At 49.5% G+C, this 19,401-nt stretch overlaps 3 protein-coding genes across 3 annotated transcripts; 2 read left to right on the top strand and 1 right to left on the bottom strand.

Annotated features, from left to right (window-relative positions):
* Positions 1 to 114: 114 nt before the first annotated feature.
* On the top strand, positions 115 to 5,338 carry ATNIH1004_000225 (uncharacterized protein; the record flags this gene model as incomplete). The annotated part of the gene is made up of 3 exons (XM_033564947.1): positions 115 to 351; positions 405 to 1,904; positions 2,375 to 5,338. 3 exons carry the CDS (start codon positions 115 to 117, stop codon positions 5,336 to 5,338), a joined length of 4,701 nt encoding a protein of 1,566 aa, XP_033430704.1.
* A 1,194-nt stretch (positions 5,339 to 6,532) lies between these two features.
* TAO3 (putative cell morphogenesis protein (PAG1)) lies at positions 6,533 to 14,467 on the bottom strand (the record flags this gene model as incomplete). The annotated part of the gene is made up of 4 exons (XM_033564946.1): positions 6,533 to 10,030; positions 10,085 to 13,405; positions 13,471 to 13,704; positions 13,760 to 14,467. The coding sequence occupies 4 exons, from the start codon at positions 14,465 to 14,467 to the stop codon at positions 6,533 to 6,535; spliced, it is 7,761 nt and encodes a 2,586-aa protein (XP_033430703.1).
* Positions 14,468 to 16,791: 2,324 nt separating this feature from the next.
* On the top strand, positions 16,792 to 18,952 carry cprA (NADPH--hemoprotein reductase cprA; the record flags this gene model as incomplete). The annotated part of the gene is made up of 2 exons (XM_033564945.1): positions 16,792 to 18,582; positions 18,656 to 18,952. 2 exons carry the CDS (start codon positions 16,792 to 16,794, stop codon positions 18,950 to 18,952), a joined length of 2,088 nt encoding a protein of 695 aa, XP_033430702.1.
* Between the last annotated feature and the right edge of the window lie 449 nt (positions 18,953 to 19,401).

Genomic DNA, 19,401 nt, shown 5'->3' with positions numbered 1-19,401 from the left:
CGACCACATTCCTGTGCTAGGCGATCATTGAAGCTTACGAGGCCCTGGATACCTTCATTACCCCAATCGAGGCCATTTTCATTGCGTGCTGTACAACATACAGAATCCCTCGCCATGCCAGTCAGCGAGGTTACGCAACGTGGCGTGCGTGCTCCATTTGTCGATAACCTCGAGAGAGGTGTCGATCAGGGAGACGCGCGCTCAATTGGCCAAAGCCAGGATACTCCTACAGATCTAGAGTCGGATGAGAACGTCCCCATGGAGGCTGGGGAGCTCGAAGACGCCCTAGCGCGTCCTTCCCCTGTAAATAGCAGTTTTCTGCCTCTTCCCTGGAAGGGACGGCTGGGCTACGTGAGTTTTGTCCCGCAGTATGTACTCGGTGTCCAAGTGCTTATGATTGACAGGCTTGTTTGAATACCTATCTGCGATACTCGAATCCCCCGGTTTTCTGCTCCCGCACATGTCGCATTTCTTCTATTCTAGAACATCGCCACCCCCTTCAGGATCCATCGCAACCTCCCCATGCCACTAAGAATCGCCCTGATCGCACACAGCCTCCCGAGGTTGCACGGGGCCAGGCCTATGTTGAATCGCTGGGCCTTACCAATGCCCGTGATGTGGCCAAAATATTACGCTGGAACGACCGATATGGTATCAAATTCATGCGCTTGAGTAGTGAGATGTTCCCTTTTGCGAGCCACCAGGAATATGGATATAAGCTGGCCCCTTTCGCGTCAAGTGTACTAGAGGACACCGGTAAGGTTATCGCGGAGCTCGGTCATCGCGTTAGTGTACACCCTGGTCAGTTCACGCAGCTGGGCTCCCCAAGGCGTGAAGTCGTAGAAAGCTCCGTGCGGGATTTAGAGTACCATTCGGAGATGTTACAGCTCCTCCGCTTGCCACCCCAGCAGGACCGCGATGCGGTCATAATACTCCATATGGGTGGCGTTTTTGGGGACAGGGCAGGTACTCTGGATCGCTTCCGACAGAATTACAATGCCCTGTCGCAAGACATTAAGAACCGGCTGGTTCTGGAGAATGACGATGTGAGTTGGTCAGTGCATGACTTGCTGCCCATCTGCGAAGAACTCAATATTCCACTGGTCCTGGATTTCCATCATCATAATATAAATTTCGATTCAAGGCAGCTGCGGGAGGGCACGTTGGATATTATGCAACTTTTCGATAGGATCAAATCTACCTGGACCCGCAAGAACATTACGCAGAAAATGCACTACTCAGAACCCGTCGCGTCGGCCATCACAAATCGCCAACGCCGAAAACACAGTGACCGTGTGTCCACTCTCCCCCCGTGTGATCCTACCATGGATTTGATGATTGAAGCAAAAGATAAGGAGCAGGCTGTGTTCGAGCTAATGAGGACCTACAAGCTGCCTGGCCATGAACTCATCAACAATATCATCCCGTACGTGCGAGCTGATGAGAATAAACCTTACAAACCCCCGCGAAAATCTACCAAGAAGGATGGGGGCTTTGTTGATCTCGAGGCGCTGGTTCCCCCTGCGCTGACTGTCCCTGACGAGGAGGTCGGAATGGGGGGTCCTGAGGGACGGATTTATTGGCCTCCAGGTATGGAGGAGTGGCTCCGACCGAAAAAGGTCGTGCGTGTCAAATCGACCCAGAGCCCCAGAAAACCTCTTGTGTCAAAGAAGACTGAATCAGCACAGCAGAGCGGGGAGGTCAGCACCATTACCTTAACTATGCCGACTTCGAAAACTCCGTCGCGGAGACCAAGTACAAGGAAGCGGAAAGCTTCCGTGAATCCATCTTCGTCCACTTCCGAAGAACCACAGCCTGAGACTCGCAGTCCTTCTCGGTCGCGGAGCAATGGCACTCGTCGAAGCACCCGGTTGAAGCGGGTGAACTATGTCGAAAGTGAATCTGTGTGATTCCGCAATTATTAACTTGTAGCGAATGCTCTTGCCATTGAAGAATGGCGCATGTCCATGCGTGTGTAAAATCACGCACTTTTGTATAGACATTGATATGACATGGATAGATATTCTCCAAGCGTTGTAAATAATTATAATGATTAGTCCATAGATGTATAATATCATGAAACACCGATCACTCTGAAACCGCATGTCGTCATTAACTCTACATGTGCCAGTGCTGCCTCAGGCCACCTCGCCCGCACTGTGACTCCCGATTCTTTCCCTCCGAATAACGTCGCTCTCTCCACCCTCTCAGTCCTCTTGTTGGAATAATCATCAGAATATTATCATATCATACTATATAGAATCCTGTTTTTGTCGCCCACTACCACTAGAGTGAGATCATGACCTTTAGCTCACTGATGGCCACTCCTTGTCGTGTACACTGGCCACTCTGACAGCACATCCGATAACACCAGGACTATTTTAGACCGTCCTGCCGTCCTACACTAGAGGTGCATCTGCATCGCATCGCCTGCGAGGCTAACTTGACGACCCTGGCTCCCAAACCGCCTCTCCGCAATCGCTGGCGCTTGTTCTTGCCGACTTCCCTAATCACCCGTCAGTCTCTGGGTCGGCCTTTCCCTTCCCTCGTCCATTTCCCCAGTCAACCACGACGCACTCGCCAGGGCAAATTCTCGCTCGTCCTGTGTGTGCTCTTTGGGCCGCACGCGAGCCGCCGCGTCCTGTCGCGCCTCAGGGGTCTTCGCTACGAGACGATCCCTGCCCTCCGCCACCGTGCTCAGGCTAGAGTATACCGAGCAATTGTCCAGCGACAGGCCAGAATTGCCCGACGACACGACGTTGGCAGACGGGGAATCGTTGGTTTCTTCACCGGGAAACGGAGACAGCTGCGGGGGATAGATTCGGGCGCCGGTCGTATCGAAAGCAGGGGATCGTCGCAACGCAGCAGCTCGTTGCAGGGTGGGAGGAACGCAACGAATGCACCACCGACAGCCTTCATGTCGCAATACCTGCCATCATCGTCTTCCGCCCCCGGTGGGCGTCGCAAGAAGGTCTACGAATATTTGAAGGCCGCCAATGAATTACGCCAGTCATACGCTGCGCAGTGGGCGCAGCAGCGGAACGGCCTGCGCGATTATAGTGAGGACTATCTGAACACGCCGGGAGCCTTCCCCGATGTTGACATCGCGAGGTCCGGTGATGAGGAGATGGTGATTTTTCCGAGCTACGCAAGGCGGTTGGTTAAAGCTAGGCATGCTAGACAACGCCGGGGCTCCACTTCAACGATTGATGAGTATCGCGGGGTTTCGGAAGAGGAAGAACTAGGTTTGGGTGAATGGGAGATGGTGGAGGATGAAAATGCCATCGTCGCCGTCGATGTGCGCGGCTGGGTTTATTCGCCTCATCGCGGGCCGATGACTCGAAAACATCGCTTGATGGTTGCACTCGCGCGCAAACTTAGTGGCGTTCCGGCTCCTAGTAATCCCTCGAATGATATCGAAGAGTCGGGGGCTGTATCTGTGGCAGCGACTCCTGGGGGGAAGGACGATGAGTTGGTGGATACGGAGGCCCAATCGATTATCAGAAAGGCTGAGGGAGGGGTAGATTTAGGCCTCGACGGTGGAACGCTACCAGGACGCTCCTCGCAAAGGACAGCGACTTCCACGTCAATGGAGCCGCCTCAGATGAGCAAGGATGAAATCTCCGTGGCGAACGCCCATCTCATGGAGAGACTACGCCCATTCTTAACGAACCCTATGACAGGGATGGCCGTAACTGTCTTCTTCTTCAACGATGGAAATAGTCAGTCCAGAAGAGTCATGACCGACGAGTCCGGCCACTTCGTTCTCCGGGCGGCGCTACCATTTATCCCGACTCATATCCGCGTGCTGGCATCAGAAGACCTGTCGGTCATGAAACCGGTGGAGATTATCGAGCCCTCGGGAGTCAGCTTGATCAGCGATATCGACGATACGGTGAAGCACTCCGCCATCGCTAGCGGAGCTAAGGAGATATTCCGCAACACCTTTGTTCGCGAACTGAGTGAGCTGGCGATTCATGGGGTTCCAGAGTGGTATAATAAGCTGGCCAAAATGGGCGTGGAAGTCCATTATGTCTCCAATGCACCGTGGCAGCTGTATCCCTTGCTTGAGCGCTACTTTAAGCTAGTCGGACTGCCTCCCGGATCTGTGCACTTGAAGCAATACAGTGGCATGTTGCAGGGTATCTTTGAGCCCACAGCAGAAAGAAAGAAGGGCTCTCTAGAGCAAATCTTGCGAGACTTCCCCGAACGCAAGTTCATTCTTATTGGCGATAGTGGAGAGGCAGACCTGGAGGTCTACACCGACATTGTTCTGGCAAATCCTGGGAGGATACTCGGAGTTTTCATTCGCGATGTAACGACCCCTGATCGTAAGAGGTTCTTTGAAAAATCTGTCGACCACCTCGAAACCCCCGCTTCTCGGAGTCGCAGCGCAATTGAGAATTCGGATTCTGTGAGCAATCGGCCCGCGTTGCCACCTCGTCGGCCGCGAGAGTCCTCCGATCCCTCTGCGGACACCAAAAGTCTAGATGAGGCCGATCTGATCGATCTCCGGGACGAAGAAGAGCAAGAGCGTCCTCTAGAAGACATCACAAGACCCTCCAATACACGTACGCCGCCGGCCAAACCATCCAAACCATCATCTTTGCGCGCCGTCTCGATCAACCCCGGTCTCGTCGGTAGCTCATCTTCTCTACCGCAGGAGGCCATAAGACGTAAACCAGTACCTCCTCTGCCACCCCGACGTAACCCCCCAGAAAACCAGAGTGCTTTGCAGCGGGCACCCGAGGAAAACCCCGTTTCTTCCGCGAACTCTCTACCTACGCGCCCCAAAGTGACCAGCGACCGCAACACAGCTGGATCTCCAGCGTTCAATGACGGGCGACCTATCCGCTCAAAACAACCTCCTCCGCCACCACCCCCACCACGTCGGAGCAACACTAGCACGTCCATATCTACCGCAAGTCTCAACCCAACGAACACAAGCGTCAGCCATCCTTCCTCTCAGAAGCAGCAATCATACCCTGCCACCGCAGCAACGGCCGCCACTACCGCCCTGCAGTACGCATCCGGCCGTTTGAGCTGGGCTCCTTCGCCATCCAATATTCTCCGATCCACAGCATCGAATACCACGTTGGGCGGAAATAGTAGCGACAGCGACTCTCAATCCGGGTTAGCCTACCCCAACTCATCGGCCGGCCCCTTGCCCAATAAACGCGAGGAGATATGGCGACGACGCTGGGAACGAGCTCATGATATTCTATCCGACCAAGGGGTCGTTCTGGGCAGTTGGCGCGATGGGAGAGATGCTCAAGATGTCAGCGTATGGTTAGTAGAACAGGCGCTAAAGGAGGCTTGGAGGCCACCTGGCCCATAGACATTCGTGTATATAGACTTGTTTATTTATACATATTCGATTGGACTGTTCCTGTCCCTATTTCTAGACAATATTTGTGCACAGGTATATTCATATTTTCATCGATAAGCAATATAAAATTCTACAGATCCTCTTATACTGGCGACTACCATCAGGTCATCCTTATTGATTTATTTACCTCTCCAGTAGAATTAATGCCATATTTTGATAGGCTGTCAGGTATAAAGGCTAGACAAACCAGCTGCCCCTTATAGAACCAAATAAAAATATAGTCGAGTGGGATACCCAAAAATATGTTGTTAACTATATAACAGCAGTCCCTAAGTCCGTAGTACTGAATATCTGGATTCTCTAGAGTAGTGTAGGAACGGTCCTAGTTGGCTTGTGGCAATTGCTGCTCACTCTCTCTGTCTTCTTTCTAGTCTGGGAATATAAACTTTTGGTCACTAGGTGGTTCGTATATACCTGATCTTCCGGTCAGTTAAACTTTCTTTGTTTTCTAGTCGTAGGAAAGGTCAGGTGTCAATGCTGTTATTTAGTTAGATTCTAGACTGCATCACAAATGGTAATTTGCAATATTCATTTATAGTATAGTTGGTTTAGTTTATATGTACCCATTTGCATAGAACGTACATGAGGCACTGGATTTGATTCAGGCCGAACCACAATGGGTAGGGGAATAACTACTAAACAAAACTGGAAGTAGGATTTTCCTGTAATGTTGTTATTATCACAGATAATAGCTGTAGCATTTTTAAATGCAGTCTTGATATATAGTTAAATTATTGATTCGTTTGAGCCATGAACAGCCATTATATTTATACTAACAAAAACAGTTGATGTACAGACTTTGTTTGGACCAGGTACCTATTTGATTTGTAAATGAACCGGACGTCCACGCGCTCTATAATATAAACATAGGGGAAAAAAGGTAATTTCAAATAGCGAATGCACAAATGGGTATGTATAAACGAATAGATAGCCAACAACACAATTGCTTAACTCCTCTGTATCCCTCTCACGAGGCTATAATGTATTCGGTGCATGACAATAATTGAAAAAAGATAGCGAGAGAATGGGGTAAATAGATGGAGAAGGAAGAGGGAGTGAGGGAGGGAAAAAGGAAAAGAAAAAGAGGGTGGGACGGTGAGAGGGTAAGAGGTCAACGAAGGACTATATAAAGGCACAGCGTTCTCACTGGCCAGGAGATGTCGGGTTACTCGCTGGCCCGGAAAGGAACTCAGGTGGCACCTTGGGGACACGCGGTGAACTCGTTGTTTGAGCGACCGTCCGCTGTTGTGCTCGTACTAGATCACGCTGTCGCTCCTTTTCCCGGGTATTAGCTGTGCCCCCGGTGAGTCGTCTCATGCCGCTACGGATCATGGATTCGAGTGATGATGATCCATCGGTCATGTTGCGTGTTTGTGCGAATGCGTTGGGGATAGAGGACTTATTCGCTGCACGCTCGTCGAATTCATAGATCCCCTCGTCTACTTCGTCATCGGACAGGAAAGCTGATTCACTGAACCCAATTGGTGGGGTGGTGAACTGGGCATTGGAGGAGACTGGAGAGAATAGATTATTGATCGGTGAGGTAACAGAGCGCGTGTGTGACACTGGTCGAAGCCCCTGGTTGGATGCCTGAGTTGTCGAGGACGCTGTCGTTGATTGTGACCCTGCACTGTCGAATCGCAGGTTCGAAGGCCGGGACTCCGCAAGACCGTTGTGGAATGAAGACGATGACGCAGTTCGCGCCAGGGACTTTCGCAGGATCGGTGCTGTTTGTTGATCGTAAAGGCTGGCGCTGGTGTCAACATAGTTACCAGTGAAGCCGCGTAGTGTTGAGTCAGGCAAGCTATCCAGCGCCGGGATGACCGTCTCGGTATCTTCGAAGAAATCATCCAAGCTATCTAGCTTTTGCACTATATCTCCGATATTACCATCCGTCTGCGTATCGATTGACTTCATGGTATCAGCCCGCATAGGGAAGAAAGTGTCGTTATATTCGTCCGCGTGGAACTCGACTTCGGAATTGGCTGTTTCTTGTGCCTCCATACGATCCACTTCTGCACAGGTGTAAAAAACCGCATGCACGTTATGTCTTGTTGTGGTTGACTGAGAAGCAGGCATTGGGATAGACCATCCAGTTGGCTCTGGTATTCCGTAAAGGCTCTGTATCCGCTCATACTCTTTGCGTATGGCTCGAGACGACGACGATGAAGCCATGCTCATTCGAATATGATGACGCTCCATTGGATTTCCCGAGACAGTCATGATGTGGTCCATAACTTGCAGTGCTTGGGGGCAAAGCTCGGTCTGTAGAAGACGCAGGAGAGGAGATATCAAGTCAGGTCCGTGACATGTCACTTCCCCCCGCCGCATGTCAATCTCTGGTATTAACACGCAGAGGATCTTCATGATCTTGATCCGAAACCAATCCGTTGTGTTGGTCAACAAGCCCATGAGGAAGATAAGACTCTGGACATCCTGCCCGGGAAAATAGTAGGAGCGTATCTCAATGATAATATGACTCAGGAAATCATTCTCCGCCTTGTACTGTCCGTTGGCAAATCCGAGCAGCGAGGCTGCAAGACGAGGACATCCTTCGCCTTCGGCGACACGTGCTAGCAATGTAGCACGGGCTAGTGTTTTTGGATCGTCAACGGGGCCATCCTCAGTAGCAGGGTCAAACTCGTGGAGGAAATGAGAAAGGTTTGCCAATATTGTAAAAAGCAATCGGTTACCATCACCAATAAGCTTGTTGTTGGGAAGACCACTTAAACGGTGTAGGACATCAAGTGTTCGGTTGAGAGATTCGGACGACTTCAATCCCTTGTAAATTAGGTTTTGAAGACCATCAAAGCCGCCCTCCCACTTCAGAGGCTGGCCTTTAATAAGATCTGAAACGACAACCGGGTCGCTCATATCTACACGATCCAGGAATTTCTCTAGCATGCCGATGCTTTCAATGAATTCGGTTTCATGGATGGTGTTGAGGCAGGCGCAGGTTGTCCAAAACAGCTGGGGGTATCGCAGGAGGTCTGCAGGTGCCAGAGAACTGATGATGATCTTTAGCGTTGTAAGGATTTCCATCGAGAATGTGCGATAGTCTGCCTCTTCGTCGGCAATGGTGTTGGAAAGCCTAGCGAGCATATCTGCAAGCATCCTAGAGTCCAAAGACATTGATATACAGCGGAATACTTGGAATGAACGGCAAGCGAGATGCCGTACTGGGCATGAAGTTGCCCAGTTTAATGCTTCTTTTGCCCATAAGTCATTAATGCCCTCATACGCTAGGCTGAAGAAATTGACAACTTTGCGAGTGACACTGGACATCGACTGAGGCACGCGACTTCCATCATCGCCCTCTTCTTTGTCATTGTTATCCTCATACTCCCAAACAACCTTTGGGTCACTCTTCCGGATGGATTCAACAAAGTCCTCAATCGACTGTCGAGTTCCAGCAGGCGCATCATCTTCAATCTTGGCCGCAATTAGCTCATGAATAAGGTGAACCAACATTTCTCTTGCTTGCTCTTGCACGGTCAGCGTGTAGTGGTCCCAGAGGATAAGAACTACATGCAGCAGCTTGACCACATCGTCCAGGGGGAGAGTAACAGGGGCGACCATCAAGTCCACAAGGAAAATGAGTGCAATTTGACCGAGGGAGAGACCAGCTTGTTTGTTACCCACTGGGAGCACGGTTCCTAAATCAGCGACATAAGGAAGACTTTTAATGTCGGGTGGTGCGGGGGTGATATCTTTCCTCTCTTGCACCATATTCTTAGGAACGACCTGCATTAAAAAGAACTCGATAACCTTGGACCCAGCAGGGGTCCCTGACAGGAACACGACAACTTGCTTCGCATATTCCACAAAGTTCTGCTCTTTACGCTCCAGGCAAAGGCTGATGATGAAATCGAGCACTAATTGCACATTCCCGCCATGAGGTCCTGTGGCCAGCGCCTGCCATAGAGCTTGAACCTCGTTAGGGAGGATGGTGCTGCATCGGATAGTGATCTCGAAAAGGTTGGCGAGAAGCATGTATGACTTGACCGTTGGTCCACCATTAGGGTCGACCTGCAATTCCATCGTTTGCACCCAGGGGAGAATAGCAGCTACCATGTTCCGTTGGCTATCGGGACGTAGGTTTTTGAAGTGTAGGGAGAACTCGGAAAAGAGGGTGAAAGACACATCAGAATGCTGCCCGGCCAGTCGTTTCGATGTTTCAAACTGCGCTAGTTTATAAACAGCGGTGGTCTTGTCAGAGATACTGATATCAAAGTCTTGAAGCCTAGAGCTTTTCTGTTGTCGTTCTTCAAGGATCCGCAGGAGCTTAGCAGACTTCATCCGTATCTCCCGTTTTTGGCTGCCAAGAGTAACGAGGACTGCCCCCAAAATCCTCCAGAAGCCAAGGGGGTAATCAGTGTGTTCAATCAGTACCTGAGTTACCACCTCGAAGTAGCTTTCCAACGCTTTTGGTCGCTCAGTGACATAGCACATCTCTATTGATCGCTCTAATAGGTACGAGTGCTCTTTGTTGTGGATGATCAAGTTTTTGAGTGCTCGCCTTCCAATGGCATGCCACTTGTCACTAATAGTATTGAAGATGATGTCAATCCACGAAAGCATCCGCCCTACATCAAATTGGAGCACAGCACCACTCTCTGTGGTAATGCTGATTGGTCCCGCCTGCGAATAGTTTAGTAGTTGAATGTGTCCCACAAATTTCAATGCACTACTTACACATAAAGATGCCATTGCACTAAGAGCTGCAGCCCGGAGGTTTTTCTTTTCAATCTCCATCGCTGCTGCGGTATTCCGCATTTCCCCTGTTTCATGCGGATGCGACATGGCAAACTTGCGCATGTTTTCCTCTCTCTGAGAGATCTGGGATTGATTTGGAGAGTAGCCGCACCAATCCTCCATCAGAGAAAATGCAGATTTCCTAGCCTCAAACGGTATCCAGCGCGATGCATCCTTCGTGCGGTTGACGCCTTCGAAAAGCTCCTCCATCAGTCCGCAGTAGTGGAACCGCAGTCGTTGGAATTCCCAATCATTTTGAACTTCGGCATCGCTCAAGAATATCCGCAGGTCCTTTGCATATATGACAAGATTATTGACAATCCAATCGTCATTGTATACTTCAGACTCCTGAAGGAAGTGCGAGGTGAGTTTGTACACGTGTGTTACCTCAGTCCGCAATCGGTCTGTCCTTCGATTGCGTCTTGGACTGCTTGGGGAGCGGTAATGAGAGCCCATCCGTAATTTTGCCTCCTCATTACAGGTAGTCACGGCGTATTGAAGTGACTCAAGTAACGTACGATAAAGATTTTTGTTAATGGATCCCAAAGCCACCACAATAGCATTCCGAATGGATGCCCTTTCAGCCGATAGCAATGGAATCACAAAGGCGAAAAGGCTTCTTGCAGAACTTATCTTATCTTGAGATTGTTGGGCCCCCTTGGACGACTTTCGCGCATGTTGTGCATTTGCTAGCTGGCTCTGGGATTGTGCGCCTACACTGTTGAGCGTCGTGCACGCCATAACCAGATAGAGTTTCCACTGTTCAATTAGAATCTCCGCCGTCATATTATTCCTTCCAAGTGGGCGAGACTGAGTGGCATCCATAGGGGCATAGTAAGGAGGATGCGAGCTCTCTGCAAGGGACGTTATTGTTTTATGCATTTGGACGAGTCTCGCGCAAACAATCTCTCTCCCCAATGTCACAGCGAATGGACAAGTCTCAAAACTAATTCTAATAATATTTGGAAACACCTTTGACCACAGCGTTGAATCATAGGATACCTCGCTGCTACACAGCTCAATTAAAGTATTGTGCGAGGCACTTCGGCGCTTGCCCTTTTGTATACGACTCCTCTCAGCAACCGTTAGCTGTTCGTCGTTAACATCCAGAATCTGCTGGGAATCTGCCTCTAGAATTCTAATTATCCTGGTGTTTTCTTTTCCTAGAGCACTATCGAACTCTGTAATAAGTCGAAGCACAGTGATAGCGAAAGCTCGGACCCTTCGAGATTGTGAGCACAGGAAAAAAAGGCCATGCGATTCTATCTCTTCAACATGTGCAAGAACCGTAGAGAGGTCCAGCTGCAAGGCGCGACTTCCCGAGCCGGCCTTGTCTCCCGAGTCTGCGGCTGCGGATCTAGTCTTTTGCTTGATTTCTTCTATCCAGATCCTGAGCAGTTCAACATAGAGTCGCAAGGTAGATTCAATGTGGCCAGGTCCAAGCATCCCCTCATCTGACATCGTGGAATATCTAGCATCGAAATTGAAGATAAACCTGGCAAAGCCAATGGTGACTTGTTGCGCATGGGATTGTCGCGCAATTACCTTCAAGGATTCGGCTGATGAGACGGCGATATTGGACTGGATATGAGCGGTCCCCGTGCACAAAAGGTTGATCAAGGAGTTGAATGGAATATGATCGGACAAACACCGAGGAAGCGCCTGCACAGCAACATGGAGAAGATCGTAGAAGCCTTGCTTTTGATCGACGGTGCTTAGGTGGTCATCACGTCTACCAAAACTGAATGCTTCTGAGATCGGCGTCTTGGGAGTTGCGCCACCAAATTTCTCGTCCAAGGCAGCCTGCCCTCCAAAGGTGTTGTCGCATAGAAGCGTAATCTTACCAAGTGTTTCGCAAAAACGAATATAATAAGTCTTGACATTGTCACTGAGCCTCGACGTATTCACAGGACGAGATGAGTCATCCCGGTTCTCAAATGAACCGGGAAGACGGGGATCAGTGAGAAATTGAGGCCACTGGGGATTAGTTGAAGCCGAAATATCAGAGAAAGGATTCGGAATTGAACCAGTAGGAAACGGAGGGCACAACTGATCACAGTTCTCTAGGTCTGTCATTATTGCTAGGAATGACCTAATACCTATCACCATTTTTTCCGGTTCCATTTGTTCGATTTTTAGTTCCTTCCCGGAAAGAAAGAGATCTGAATTGATCATGGGGAAGATAATGTTACGAAAGCACACGTCTGGATGCTTGAACCCAATCATTCGCACTAACTGTATTAATGGGTCCGCAACTGCTGGCTCCGTACTAAGATATGTCCTCTTTCCCGCAGGCAATGCTATTCTAGCGACTTCTTCAATCTTCCGGAGAGTAACTGTCGGTGAATCAGAATAACGGAAGAAGTAGGTCCACAGCAAGCGACACATAGCCTGAAGAGCCGGGCCCCTTGTAGGGCGGTCTTTCAGTCTGGTTGGGAGGCTCATGATGACCGATAGCCATTGAGATGAAAAGGTCTCCTTGGACGAAACACAGAGGAGCAGAACGTGGAGGGGAAACGCAGCTGCCCAATGGCGAGGTTTGGTTAGCATTTGGGACAGGCGAGACTGGACCAGGTCCAAGAATTCCTTCCATTTAGGTAACGACAAGTCGCAGCTCGGGTTCGCAGCGACTGGAAGAAGAAGCTTCTCAAAAATAAAACAGTATGACTGTTTTAGCCGCTGTCCATGGGCATTGACGAACAGTCGAGCTAATGAGCGCAAGAAATCACAGGATCGAGGCCAAGAATCCGGCTGCGTTCTAATGCGAACGTGTCTCATCCCCGAAACCAAAAGCTCGGCTTTGGCATCTCCTTCCTTGGACGGACCCCGTAGTGCTTCGTCTTTTTGATATTTGTCAAGTTCGAGTATGAACCGATTCGTTACGCTTGTGAAATTTGTTTCACTCATGATTCCAAGCAGCCGAGAGTAGATCCTCCAATTAGCCATACGAAGTGGTGACGCTGTAATCTGGTCCCGGTCCACAGTTTTGAGTTGGGTGAACACAATGTCCTCTAGGCGATCAGCCATATCATGCGTGATAGAGGCAAGGCTGCTTTGATTGAAGATTTCAATTAGCACTCTGCAGACAAGGTAAACCGACACGGTCGCCCGTCGCTCCGCCAAAACAACATCCTCATGTCTCGAGAGTAAGTTATTACTCGGTGGTACAGGATCCGTTTGTGTTGTCGACTCAGCAGCCATCTGAGGCGGCTCAGTATTCCGACGAATGAGTAGCCCATTCTCCAAGGAGGCGTTCTTTGGCTAGAGGAGGCGGTGAATATCATTAGTCTCAAGGGGACCTCGTTTATAAGAATCAAGAAACATACTTGATTGGCCACCTGTTTGGCCATGCCATTGGCAGCATCACCTTTTGCCTTCCGCCAAAACATGATGGTATCGATCAAAGGCTTCGGCTTTTGTCGTGCAATATGTCCCAGAGCAGAAATCAACTGGTCGAAATTTGTATCAGCTCCCGGTCCGCAAACTTGTTCCACCGGCGCGTCAGACTCTCCCAGTTTCATGATGGCCTGGTTGATCTTATTGTCGGCCTGGCCGACGAACTGGTTCCATTGTTAGCAGCCCTCTTGAGTATACTGAGGTGGAGGCCGTGCTTACAGAATTGAACAGGTGATGCAAGGCATATTCTCCCACAGTTTTTGATTCTGAGTAATGATGCTTTGAATGTGATCGACTATGAGAACGCTCTCTCCATGGCTTGCCACTCGAATTCATCCTTCGGTGGACTACACCTGCCGGGCTGCAACCACTGACCTCATCTGCATCTTGATCCTCGATGGTGCTCAATGTCCCCGGTAAGGTATGGCTTGAGCTGTTGCCTGCAGGGCTTTGGTAACTCCCGTGCATATCAGCTTGTTCCGTCCGCGCAGCCACGACACTGTCTGGTTCTACACCGCCGCCACGGCCAAGAGATGCAATAAGCTCCGGACTCAAAGGGCTTGTCGATGTGGTTGAAGCAGCGAAGCTGGGATTTCGAGAGTGTTGCATCCCATGGACAATCGAAGTCTGTCGGTGATGACCATATGAATTGGAGGGCCGCCGTTCCAGAGGAGCATCGTATCCAGAAGGACTAGGTCGCCCGGTCGATGTTTCGGGGCTTTTTGAATGCGAGTGACCGCGACGATTGTTCTGAGGCTGTAGGGTCGAAGGGGCTAGGGTGGACGGATCGGCCGGTCTACCTCTAACGGCGGAGGTTTCCCGGCTATGAACGGTGGAGGAAGGGGTGCTTCTCGTCACTAAACGTTCTGGTGGGGGTGAGAAGGCATGGTGCGACACAGAACTGGATTCGTCAGGGATGAGGGGCATTGTCGTTGGCTGGCCTGATCCAGCTTTGATCGATGGATATGAAGCCACTAAACATGCAGCAGATTAGCCTTATCCTTGCTCGAATTTCAAAGGTCACAGTTTAGATTAAAAATAATAAAATAAGCTAAAAGAGTAAGGGTGCACGCTGTGGGAAGTGGTAAGATTGGGCTGCCAGAAAGAACTTGAACGACTGACTGGTGGATGGCGTGGTTTTCTTCAAACCAGACTCATTGCATGCTGGGGCTCGCAATAACGGGAGAGAAGGGATAGGATGGCAGCTGTGACATGTTGCCCAGTAGCCCTGAGTGCTACAGTATTGACCGATGAGAGTGGCCGTCTGGAAGGGTGGTTGGATCAGTATGAGTATGAGCTTTGATTAGGTGCAGATGTTTCGTTCGCGACCGGAGAGCACGGGGATCTCTCACCGGCAGGAGAAAATCAATGGCTGGTTTTCATGTACTTACGGTCGGTCTTATTTAGCCTAAAGCCTCATGAGTAGTTCAAGTTTTAACTCGCCTTCTCTTCTTTATCGGGTTTTCTACTTGAACTGATTCAAATCAAAGTTCAGATATAAGCGACCTCGCCACAATGGCTTCTTCATGGCTTCATCTAAGTAGATATAACATCATAGTCCGGGTGGGTTGATGCTAAATTGAGTACGTCTAAAGGATTAATTAACCGACTTATCTAGACTTCCAAACGGAATGTCTTAGAAAAGAGCCCAAATAATATCTAATACAAATGGGCTGTGTGGTGAAATCTGTAAAAGCAAGGTTCTTACTCCAATGTTGCCCCTGAGGCATTCCTTATGTTGAGAAAATGCCAAGGAGCTTACTTTTTGTTCTGATGCTTAAACCTATTGAATACCTCTTTTAAGAATGGATGTGCTGGTGACTGTTTCAAGTCCCACGACGAATGGATGGTTTTGAAGTCTACTCGTCCCAGGAATTTGATGGTATCCCCAACCGGCAGTCATCGGCACTTACTATCACATGCGCTGATCTCACCTCAGCTCCTAGGTTTTTGGTGGAAAGAATGGCACGAGACACGAGTCTTGATGCCACTTCGACAATTGTGTCTTGTTGAATCTAATGCAGAAGAAAATACGAATATCCACTGTCTCCTGCAACGCCCAAAGATATCCCAACATACAGCGGACAAACCTTTCGCTCGGATCCGGGATATTTCTGAGGATCATAGATGACGGTACCAATTCATTGGTCGAACTTCTATGAGGCTTAACGGGTAAGGAGATAGATGCATATTCGTACCAATACCCCTTGACCATGAGTTTCATATAAACCGGTTATCCAAGTCAATGATACTTGTGCGGAATGAAATCCGTGGTCCATCCATCCACTACAGTATAGAACCCAGTGCCAAGTAGTACAGGCAGCACATGGGGACAACAATGAAGGAATATTCGCGGAACGAATACGTAGTTCATCGAAGCAGATGGAAGAATCGTCGGGTGTTACCTGGGGCTGAGAACCTCATCAATTAGCACTTTTACTCTGTATGCAAATGGCATGTAATCCAGGCGGAACTCGGCTAGAAACGCTGCTCGGCAGGGTCTTCCCCATATGATAATGGCCCTGCGAGGTCTCAAAACCTGTCTTCAGACTCCGCGCCACCTCCATACTTTCCCATGTCCAACGAGGGCCGAAGACTCGTTCTGATCCCTCGGGCACATGGTCCGAGTAACTGATTTCCCCCCGCATTCATTATCTTCAGCGTGAGTATACTATATATTAGACAGTTTCTGAACTGTTCCATACCTACGAGTAAGAACGATTCCACCCTTATCTGCTCCACTCCTTGCCACCACTGCACATTTGCTTACGGCCACGTCCGACTCCGATCGTACAAGTGGGAAAGGCCACACTGCAAGATCATTATTGCTTGCTCCCCAGCATCCTCCATATTCCCACTCACTGCCACCTCTCTCTCCCTCCGGTTTCCGGCCCTAAATTATGTGGTCTGTTTAACAGTGGATTCGGCTTCCTAGTCCATTAATCACACCACAGCTCTTCTCTTTGTCCTGATTCTCTTTGTATAATTTTATCTTCTCTCCTTTTTCTTCTTCTTCTATATTGTTTCTGTTTTCTTTTTTTTTTTTCTTTCTTCTTAGGACAAACACTGAAATCATTGTCTTCAAGTACTTTTTGGTCATTAGCCTTGTCCTTGTCGTCCATTTATAGAGATTTGGGTGGTCTTATCGTCACCCCCTCCCTCTCGCCTCGTCTCTCTCGCTTCGATTCCTCTTTCGCAATTGAACCAACAGTTCGACACGCCGTGTTTTTCTATCACTGAGAGACCTCGTCATGGCGCAACTTGACACCCTCGATTTGGTCGTCCTGGTGGCGCTCTTGGTGGGTAGCGTAGCCTACTTCACCAAAGGCACCTACTGGGCGGTCGCGAAAGACCCTTACGCCTCATCCAGTACGTCGATGAATGGTGGGGCCAAGGCAGGGAAATGTCGCGACATCATCGAGAAGATGGAAGAGACCGGCAAGAATTGTGTGATTTTCTATGGCTCGCAAACTGGAACTGCCGAGGACTACGCGTCTAGGCTGGCAAAGGAAGGCTCGCAGCGATTCGGTCTCAAAACTATGGTCGCGGATCTGGAAGACTATGACTATGAGAATCTGGACAAGTTCCCCGAGGATAAGGTTGCTTTCTTCGTCCTGGCAACATACGGTGAAGGTGAACCTACCGATAATGCGGTCGAGTTCTATCAGTTCCTCACCGGTGAGGACGCTGCTTTCGAAAGTGGAGCTACCGTCGACGACAAGCCTCTGTCATCCCTCAAGTATGTCACTTTCGGTCTTGGAAACAACACGTATGAACACTACAATGCCATGGTTCGTAACGTGGACAGCGCTCTCCTGAAGTTCGGTGCCCAGCGTATTGGTTCTGCTGGTGAAGGTGACGATGGGGCTGGTACAATGGAGGAGGATTTCTTGGCCTGGAAAGAACCCATGTGGACTGCACTCTCCGAGACCATGAACTTACAGGAGCGCGACGCTGTGTATGAGCCGGTGTTCAATGTCACGGAGGATGAGACCCAGAGCCCCGACGATGAGAATGTGTACCTCGGTGAACCGACTCAAGGTCATCTCCAAGGCAATCCCAAAGGCCCCTACTCTGCACATAATCCCTATGTCGCTCACATCGCCGAATCTCGTGAACTGTTCACTGTCAAGGACCGTAACTGCCTACACATGGAAATCAGCATCGCGGGAAGCAATCTCACCTATCAAACTGGTGATCACATAGCTGTCTGGCCAACTAATGCTGGTGTTGAGGTAGATAGGTTTATACAGGTTTTTGCTCTTGAAGGGAAGCGCCATTCTGTCATCAACATCAAGGGTATCGATGTGACCGCCAAGGTTCCCATTCCAACCCCGACTACCTACGATGCTGCAGTTCGCTACTACCTGGAAGTCTGTGCCCCTGTTTCCCGTCAGTTCGTTTCCACTCTGGCTGCCTTCGCTCCAGACGATGAGTCCAAGGCGGAGATTGTCCGTTTGGGTGGCGATAAAGACTATTTCCATGAGAAAATCACCAACCGTTGTTTCAACATCGCCCAGGCTCTCCAGAGCATCACATCTAAGCCCTTCTCCGCCGTCCCATTCTCTCTGCTTATCGAGGGACTTACCAAGCTTCAGCCGCGTTACTACTCCATTTCTTCTTCTTCCCTGGTTCAGAAAGACAAGATCAGCATTACTGCCGTTGTGGAGTCGGTTCGCTTGCCTGGCGAGAGTCACTTTGTGAAGGGTGTGACCACGAACTATCTTCTCGCGCTCAAACAAAAGCAAAACGGCGATGCTTCCCCCGACCCTCATGGCTTAACGTACTCGATCACTGGCCCTCGCAACAAGTACGATGGAATTCATGTTCCTGTCCATGTTCGCCACTCCAATTTCAAGCTGCCCTCGGACCCCTCGAGACCTGTGGTCATGGTTGGGCCGGGTACTGGTGTCGCTCCTTTCCGTGGCTTCATTCAAGAGCGTGCTGCTTTGGCAGCTAAAGGTGAGAAAGTCGGCCCTACAGTATTGTTCTTCGGTTGCCGTAAATCCGACGAGGATTTCTTGTACAAGACCGAATGGGAGGTATGTTTACGGATTTATTCTTACCTAGTGCTTTGATGTCAACTTCGCTGCTAACGGTTTATGTTCTCTGTAGACCTTTCAGAAACAGCTTGGTGACTCTCTCAAGATCATCACTGCCTTCTCGCGCGAAACGTCTCAGAAAGTATACGTTCAACATAGGTTGCTGGAGCATGCCGAGCTGGTCAGCGACCTTCTGAAGCAGAAAGCTACATTCTACGTTTGCGGAGACGCCGCCAACATGGCCCGTGAAGTCAACCTAGTGCTTGGGCAAATCATTGCCAAACAGCGTGGCCTCCCTGTCGAGAAGGGTGAGGAGATGGTTAAACACATGCGGAGCAGTGGCAGCTACCAGGAAGATGTCTGGTCATGATCCTCTTTGCATTCTTTGTCTTCTGAATGATATGAGTTCCCGCTCCTCCATCTCTCCATCTTATCATGCCTAGATGATTTTTGCATATATAGTCCGCCGATTTCGTTTAATTCTCCCTTTGTTTTGCCTTTGGCGTGGTTCGTGTATGTCTGGGACTTTTGGGGCCCCTGCATGATCAAATACATTGAGATATGATAACGGGATAGATTACGACAGGCGTCAAAATGTTAAGCAATTTATAGTGAGAATGCAAGCTTCTCTGTACGAAGTCATGTATATCCTCGTTGGTTTATTTTTATTTTTTTAATTCTTTTCTGTTTGATTATTATAATTGTTTCTTCTCTCCCCAATAAAGGGATATTCCAATTTTCTTGATAACCAATGTTTAGCACGACTTTTGAATATATATTGTACCATTCATATACGACATATAGTGGCCCCGCTGTAAG

The sequence above is a fragment of the Aspergillus tanneri genome (assembly GCF_003426965.1).
Source record: "Aspergillus tanneri strain NIH1004 chromosome Unknown AapTan_2_pilon_pilon_pilon, whole genome shotgun sequence".
NCBI lineage: Eukaryota > Fungi > Ascomycota > Eurotiomycetes > Eurotiales > Aspergillaceae > Aspergillus > Aspergillus tanneri.
This window is presented reverse-complemented; position numbering and strand designations above follow the sequence as displayed.